At 66.3% G+C, this 8,166-nt stretch overlaps 1 protein-coding gene across 1 annotated transcript; it reads right to left on the bottom strand.

The window, feature by feature from the left end:
• Positions 1–921: 921 nt before the first annotated feature.
• Positions 922–4,801, bottom strand: HMX1 (H6 family homeobox 1). Its single transcript, XM_039468439.2, has 2 exons — positions 4,411–4,801; positions 922–1,574 (listed from the first exon to the last, which is right to left on the bottom strand). The coding sequence occupies exons 1-2, from the start codon at positions 4,799–4,801 to the stop codon at positions 922–924; spliced, it is 1,044 nt and encodes a 347-aa protein (XP_039324373.1).
• Positions 4,802–8,166: the final 3,365 nt, after the last annotated feature.

The raw sequence follows: 8,166 nt of genomic DNA, 5'->3' as shown, positions 1-8,166 counted from the left end.
CAGTTTCAGTGAAGGCCCTAGAACTTTGGACACACCATCACCGCTTCCTCCTCCCTGCTGCCGGCCGACCCTTCCCTGTCCCTTCTCTGTGGGGTGTCATAGAAGACGGGGCACAGCGCTCACCACCTCTGACACAGATCTGCCCTGCCCACCTGCACCAGCCCATCCCTGGGCCCCAGGTGTCCCGTCAGCACTGAAAGGTGCTCCAGGGAGGGAAGAACGCCACCCACCGCAGCCTGAAGGGTCCCTGCCCCCATGATCACAAAACAGTGAAACTGTCCAGAAAACGTCCCTTTTTATTCCATACGCAAATAAGTAGATTCATTAAAAAAAAAAAAACCACCTGGAGGCCTGGGCGCCTGGAGGGAGCCCGCCTGCTCGCAGAACGGACGTGGGGACCACAGGTCCAGGGTGCTTTCTCCACCGGCGCCCGCGGGAGGGGTGGCTCGGCCCTCCGGTCGGCCTGCTGTCCGGGTCCCAGGAAAGGGACGTTTAGTGTTGGGGGCAGTCTGTGGGGACAGTATCTGCGCAGCCTTGGACAGCCGGTTCGTAGTTTTCCTGTGCTGCGCTGGACTTGGCCTAGGGGTAGCTGCCCCGGCGGCTGTGACCGGCCGCTCATCGCTGAGGCTCGGAGTGGCCATGGCGCCGTGGACTGCGCTGCCCATTCTCTGCATTACCCGCTGTTGCGGTGTAGATCCAGACTGGCAACTGGGTGGGGCGTCCCGTTACATTCTAGAGGCGCTCCCCACAGGGGCTGAGGCCCGTCTGGCGCGGCCCCCGCTCCCAAGGTGCCATGGTGCCTGGGAGGCCGAAGGAGCGGCCATCCCTCCCCTAACGCCCCCTGCGCCCTGCACCTGCCGCCGGATCTCGGGTCCACAGAGGTCCACCGGGGCCGCGGGGAGAGGGCCCGGCGGGCAGGGCTCACACCAGTCCCGGCATCTGCGCCCGCAGAAAGGGCACGGAAGCGGCGGCCGGGAAGGCGGCCAGCGGGTAGGCGAGGGCCCCAGAGAAGCCGAGCAGCGGCGGGGGCGGCGCGGGCGCGGCGGGCGCCAGCGGGAAGGGCAGCGTGGCTGGGGGCGCGGCGGCGGCCGCGGCCGGGGGACTCTCGTGGTAGAGCACGGGCACGCGGACCAGGCGCTGCGCTCCCGGCGGGGACAGGCTGGCCGCCTCCAGCTCGGCCGCCAGCTGCCGCTTCCACTTGTTGCGGCGGTTCTGGAACCAGATCTTGACCTGCGTCTCGGTGAGCTGCAGGGAGGCGGCCAGGCCGGCGCGCTCGGCGCTGCTCAGGTAGCGCTTCAGGTCGAAGGTGGACTCCAGCTGGAAGACCTGGCTGCGGGAGAAGACGGTGCGCGTCTTCTTCTTTCGGCCGCCACCCACGCCAACGCCGCCGCGTGTCTCCCCCGCCGCCGCAGGGACCTCGGCCAGCTCCGCTGCCTCCTCCGCGCCGACCGCCGGGGCCCGCGCTGCCAGCTCCGCCGCCTCCCGCTGCACCGCTCCTGGCCCGGGGCCTCGCGGCCAGGTGCCCTCAGCACGGCCCATCTCCTCGCCTGTCTCCGGTGAGTCCCGGTCGCTGGCTGCAGGGGAGAGAGGGGCACCACCGTTGGTTCTAGGGCGCTGATATCCAGACTCAATCACTGAGGCCAGCCTTCCCCACCTTGAGGTCGCTCACAGCCACCAGCAGGGAGACCCTCCGGCACAGGGCTGGGCACCCAGCAGCTCTGGGGATGCAGTCAGAGGCAGAATCATCGGAGGCGGCTCCAGAGCAACACCCCGCAACACTCCCACACACACAAACGCACACCCACGCCAGAGGACAGTGAAGAGACGCAAAGAAAAGAAAGGAAAACGCTACGCGGGAGAAGCGGGCTGAGCCCAGGGAGCGCTCCCTACTCCCAGCTGCACCGCGGGCGGCCGCAGAAACACACGGAACACCCGCAGCAGCCCGCGACAAGAGGAAAGAGGTCCTTCTGAGAAAAGCACACACCGAAAAACGAGCACGGGACACCCTGCCACCTGGCACCCAGCCCCACGCCAAGCGCCCCCAGACGGAGGAACCAAGAGTTCTTCGCAGGCCTCTTCCCGCGCCCCCCGCCCCTTGCACAGAAACATTCCGTAGCAGGAGGACAAACCGAAGCAAAGGATCTTGAAAAGAAAGCCTGCCGGCTGAGGCCGCACCCCCACACCTCCTATCTTGTACCCTGCCCCAGTGCCCGCAAGGCAAGTCCACACCAGCCACAGTCATGCTCAAAGGGAACACAGGCACATGCCACTCCAAGCATCACGCAGCATGAGCCTGCCCCCCACACCTTCTAGACTGGAGGGTCAGCCTCATGGGTCTGGCGGTATAGAAGCTCACAGGGGGTATCTGAGTTCATGTTCCCAGTGCCAAGCTCCCCTGCTCATCTCCCAGCAAAAGAGGAGGCCGACAGGGCTGGCAAGGGACGATGTCGGGTTAAAGACGCCAGCTGGGACCCAGAAGCCCTTGCCCGAATTGAAGAGGGCAGCCCTCCTATTGCCAGGTTCCCGAGGCTGACTCGGGCCCACTGCTTTTCTGCCTTGGTCTGAAGCCTCCCATGCAAAGGGCAGGCCCTGGCTGACAGGTCGGAGGTCGAGGCGGAGTCTGTCCTGGCCCTGGGCCCTCAGAAGGCTGTTCACTCGGCTGGTGTGTGCCTGCAAAGTAACTGCGGCGTTTGCACGCCCAGGTAAGGAGCACGCACACTGCCGGGCTGCCGTGCATGGCCCCAGCTCTGCGCCTGGTGCCCAAGGAGTGCACGTCCCACTCATTACATGGCCAGTCCCCATGGCGAGTTCCCTCACGGTGCCCACAGAGGAGTCAGGTAGCAGGTCGTGGTGCATGCTACTAGGTCTGGGGAGTCCCTGCCTCCCCGCAATGCCCCAAGACCCCAAACTCAAAAGAGCCCACACGCTGACACAAGGCACCAGGCTGGCTTGCCAGGCGAGGAAGTGGGACCCTAACCCGCATGGCACGAAATAAGCCGGCTCTGCCTCTGCAGGGGTGGAGGTGCCACCTGGGCTGCAGGAGGGGATGTACCCCAGGGAAGAGCAAAGAACAAATTTCACCCTGAGAAACCCTTTCCAGAATCTCCCCCAGAAGGACACTACAGGGAGTCGCTTGATTTCTGGGAAACCGGGGAGGCTTTTCTCCAGTCTACGGGAAAGGGTTGCGGGCCTGGACTTCGTGAGTCTGGGCGCCAAGATGTGGGTCCTTTTACAAGGGGGTCACTCCACGTCAGGGAAATGGTTATCTACCGAGTGAGTGGGGGTGGGAGGCCACTTAGTCCCCAGCACACACTGATAGTCACAGGAAGAACAGAATGGATCCCAGAGCCGGAGGTTGCAGAGGGATCACGTCTCAGCTGGCCTCAAGGTCCAAAGGCTGTGTTGGGGGTGGGGGTCCAGCAAAGCTGGGGCTGGGGGGCCTTGGACTGGCTTTCCTGGCCTTCCTGCTAGGGGTCTTCCTAAAAGGGAGGTTTCGAAAGAGGGGCAGCGACCCTAGAACCCTGGGAAGGGGAAGCAGAACGCAGGGGTCAGATACCCAAGCAAGGGGGCAGATGGGTTCTGGGGCTGAGAAACCCCCAGCCCCAGTCTGAAGCCCTGAGCAGTGAACAAAGGCAGGGAGGGGGAGGGGCAGAAAAAGAAGAGAGGGGTTGGACCGGGGGCTTCAGAGCAGGCTCCCTTCTTGCCTGGCACAACCCACGTCCCCCCCCAACCCCACCCAGGACCAAGAGGGAGGCCCAGACCCCTGTCCCAGGCTGTCTGCGGTGGGCACACAGGAACAGGAGCTTTGGGGGTCACAGCTCTTGCGTTAGAAGGTTCCCCTCCCCGGCCCCACCCCCACAACAGTGGGCCCTCTGCTCAATGCCCCTGTTTATTTCCCCCTGTCTGACGCTATTGTGCCTCCCTTTCCCTCCATATTTTCTTCTCTTTTCTCTCTGGGCTCACTCTTCGGGTTCTTTTCCCAGCATCTTCCCTTCCCCGCCACTCTCCCTCCCGAAGCACCCTCCTTTCTTCCTCAATCCTCCCATTCTCTTTCCCAGCCTCTCTGGCCTTCTCCTGCAGTTTTCTCCGTCCTCTTCCACTCTCCTTTCTCTTTTCTTTGGCCCCCCTGTTGTCCCCGGTCCCCAGCCTCCCTGGAACCCGAGGAGCCGGCGATGAGTGAAGCTCTGGCCTGCAAAGCCTCCTCTCGAGCGGAGCTCCTGCCCCAGCGCGTGGGCCTCAAAACCCGCCCAGCAAGTGGCTCCGCGGGGGCCCCACACGCCCAGACGCCGTTTCACAGAAGGGAGAAGATGGCCCAGAACCGGTGGCGACGAGTCCGAAGGCCCCGAGCGAACGAGCAGGGAGGAAATCGGGCCCCGCCGCCCGGCCCACCCTCCCCGCGCCCTCACTCACTGTCAGGACTGAGGCCACCTCCGTAGCCGCCGTGCGCCCGTGGGTACCAGCGCGCTGCGCCTCCGCAGCCCAGAGCGAAGGGCGGCCCAGGACCGGGGGGCGGCCGGGGACCAAGGCCCAGCGCGCCCGGCCCGAGCAGCGCCCGGGCCCGCGCCTCGCCGCCGGGCCCCGTGCCCGCGAGCAACTGTCGCCGCCGCTGCAGCCGTCGCCGCCGCGCCTTCTCCGCGTCCTCATCCTCCGGGTCGTCGCCGTCCTCCTCGTCCTCCCGGCCGCCGTCGCCCTGCGCCGCGCGCCCCGCGCCCTTGGCCTCGGCCGCCAGCAGGTTCTCGATGAGGAAGGAGGAGGCGCGGGCCGGCGTGGCGCGCCCGGGCTCCGTCAGCTCGTCAGGCATCGCGGCCACGGGCTGCTCGGGCTCGGCCGGGCTCCTCGGGGTCGCCCCGGGCGCGACCGACCCCGGTCCCCGCCGGGGATGGTGGCGCGCGGCTCCCCGGCGCACGCGCGGGCCGACCCCGGAGCCGCTGCCCGGAGCGCTGGCGTCGGGCCCCGCGGGGCAGGCGGCGGCCTCCGGGCTGGGCTGGGCAGGAGCGAGTGCGCGCCGACAGCCGATCGGGCAGCCGCCTGGCTCGCCTTTCAGGTCGCGGTCCCGGTCGCCGCCCGGGCGGCCTCACTGGGGGCGGGGAGGGGGAGGGGCCAGCGGGGGCGGGGGGCGCGGGCTGGGCCGGGCGGGCGGCCCGCTGAGTCCCGAGGACGCCGCGCGGACCCCGAGTGCGGCCGCTGCCGGGAGACGCCGCCCGGACCTGAGCGCGCGGGCGGCGGCGCAGCCGAGGGCGGGTGGCCCCGGGCGCGGGGGGGGGGGCGGGTGTCGCGCCGGGTCCGGCCCCGCGTGATCGGTTCCCCCCGCCCGCGCCACCCGCTCCGGGGGGGGGCGGGGCCTGGGCTGAGCGGCCATCCATTGGCTGTGGGGCCCGGCGGAGGAACGGGCTGGCCAATCACCGCTCGGGGGAGTCGTAATTACCCCGCCGCGAGGAGGGTGTCGGACCGCGCGCGAGTAACTGCGTGTGCGCGCGCGTGGTGTATGCACGAGTGTGCGTGTGGATGGCTGTGCGTGTGTGGAGGGCGGCCTGGGGACCCCGGGGCTCCCAGGAAACTGCCGGAGGCTGGGCCACATGTTTTTATTAGACCCCGCGTGTCATTTAAAAATGGGAACACTGCCCAAACACGACTGCGAACGCGTGGCATAGCTCGATAGTCGCACTTCATGAAAGATGCTTTCAGTGCCAAATGTAGTTCGGTGGAACTCTCCAGTTCCCGGGCTCGGTACCAGTAGGTGAGGAAGTCCAACCACGGGGCTCCGCGGGCAGCCCGCTCGATGTCACGCCGGTCCTCGCCGTGCCCGCTCCGCCACCGCCCTCTCCCGGGGAAGCCCGGGCCTTCGAAGGGGGTGGGAGCTTCCGGCTCAGCCTCTGCCCTGGGCGGAGGTCTCGGGAGCAGGCCCCATGCCTCGTCGTGGCTCCGTTTCTTCGCTCTAAAGGGGTGGGGAGTTCCTCCCATTTCTGCAGCTGGAAGTTCGGGAACAGAACGCACCCTGGAGCTGTCTCCGCTCCGGGGTAAACTTCGGGCTTACCTACAGTAGATCGCTGCGCGGACGCGCGGGTGGAGCTGGCTTCACCCGATGCGGGTTATTTCCGAGCGATACATTCATCCTCCCAGGGCCAGCCCCGGGCTCCCGTCCATCCGAGTGCCGCCAGCGTTTCCAGAGGTGACCGCAGGCCTGGGGCTTCCGCTTTGCTTAATTCTTCCAAACAAGCACGGTGGAGGGAGCATCACCCCCATTTTTCAGCGGAGAAAACTGACGAGAGAAAACAGGAGAGACTCCCCCAGAGGGTAGGTGAGCCTGGCTCCGGCAAACCTGGAGTTCCGGGTCCGCCCCGCACCGATGCCCCGGAGTCCGGCGGGTTGGTGGGGCGGCGGTGCTCCGCGAGCGGCCGAGGCCTAGCCAGCGGGGCCCTCCCGGCTTGGGTTAGCAGAGACAAAACGGTGCACCTCTCGGGAGCGCGTCCTGGGTGCGCTTTCTGGCGGCTGCCAGGAAGAACCCCGAGTGCTCGGTGGCTGCCGCGACCTCGGGTGGGAGGACTTTTCTGGGGAGTCTAGGACAAGATGCTCAGCCCATCTCGTTTGCCCCGGCATCCTAGCCCAGGAGGAGCAAAAATAATCAATGTTAGGGACTCCCCGGGTTGTTTAGCCTGGAGGCAGCCACGCAGATGAGGGCTCATCTCCCCATTTTGTCTATGAGGCCACTAAGCCAAAGCGGAGCGAGTTGGGATCTTAGCGGGGAGCTGAGGTCTCCCAAGCCGTGCTCCCTGGGGTGTCCAGGGCCAGAGAGACTCCAGGGAGTAGGGGTACCCCAGCCAGAGGGGACTGGACCAAGGAAATTGGGAAAGAGCGCCTGATTCGTTTGGATCACTAGCCTTGGGGCAGATACCGTCTACACAAGGGCGCTTTTGACAGATGAGGAAACTGAGGCCAGAAGAAGGGCCAGATAAAAAGACAAAGGGGAGGAGTGCTTTTCCGATCGCTGTCCAATTCCTGCAAGCTCCCCTGGGCCTGTAAGCGGCGCCTGACCACTCCTGCCAGTCCTGCCACGAGCCTGTCTAGGTTAGTGGCAGTTCAGTTTATCTCCCTCAGGCCTGGGGCAGGCTTCCTCTGAGTCTGAGTTCTAATTCTCTCCGCTCCAGGGTTGTGTGGCCCAGGAGGAGGCGCCTCGCGTCTCTGATCCTATAACTGGGGACGGTAGGCGTCCCTGACCGTTCCAGGCTGTTGGGAGTAGAGGCTGGGCACTTCCAGGCGCAGGGCGCTCGCGGGTGTCTTCCCACTGTCCCTGGGGGCGCGCGTGAGAATGGCGCTTCCACTCGCTGCGGCGCCGGGCCTAAGCTGGGGGCGAAGCGGGGCGGTGGACCCGAAGCGAGGACGGCGGGCCCTTTTCCCCTGGCGCCTGCCGTCTGGGGGTTGCGGGGAGCGCGCGCCGGGCAGAGGCTGGCGAGTGCACACTCTGAGCCTCCCACGCCGGGTCCCAGCGACTTTCCCGACAACTGCAGCGGCAAAGCCTGGGCGGCGCGGCGCGGGTGTAGGCAATTGGGCAGATCGCTGACGTTAAGGCGCAGGGTCGGACCGGGACGCGCGAACTGCCCAGGCCACTGCCTCCGTGCTCTGTGAGGTTGGCGGGGCCGGTCAGGAGCGAAGCCCTGCGTCCAGGTGAGTGGCGAGCCCAGCAGGGAGACAGAATTGCTGGCAGAGGCGCAAGCGGGAATCGCTGCCTTGGCGGCTTGATGCTTTTCGATGCGCCGCAGGTCAGAGCGGTCGGCAGTTCACAGCCCAAGGACAGTCTCGGCAAGGCAGGGGGAGGTCGCGATGCGCGCTCCTCGCCCTCTGGGACTGACCTCGGGAAGCCGCCGCCTTCAACTGGGGTTTCTGGCCTTCCCAGGACCACAGTCCGAGATTTCTGGTCACCGCTGGGCATGTCAGGATTTGGGTACTGAAGGACTCCCCTATCCAGAAAAGCAAAGCCTCACAAAGTGAATAGGTTGTCGCCTTCTGGTCTCTGTGGGGGCACCCCCCATGCCCCCAACCCACAGCCATCCTTCCTTGCAGGCAGTCCACCACCAAGCCCACCCCTCTCTGTCCACTTTGTCCCTGGGCACCCTGCACTCCTGCGCCTGCGGTGCCTCTCCCCTGTATCCTGAACCACCTTGGAACCTC

This window comes from Saimiri boliviensis, chromosome 3 (assembly GCF_048565385.1).
Source record: "Saimiri boliviensis isolate mSaiBol1 chromosome 3, mSaiBol1.pri, whole genome shotgun sequence".
NCBI classification, from domain to species: domain Eukaryota; kingdom Metazoa; phylum Chordata; class Mammalia; order Primates; family Cebidae; genus Saimiri; species Saimiri boliviensis.
The sequence above is the reverse complement of the archived record's forward strand: the minus strand, read 5'-3'. Positions and strand labels throughout refer to the sequence as shown.

Coding starts and splice junctions, on each gene's coding strand:
- HMX1 (XM_039468439.2), bottom strand. CDS start 4,801: ATGCCTGACGAGCTGACGGAGCCCGGGCGCGCCACGCCGGCCCGCGCC. Junction 1,575..4,410: donor AGGTGGCCTCAGTCCTGACA/GTGAGTGAGGGC, acceptor TCTCCCCTGCAG/CCAGCGACCGGGACTCACCG.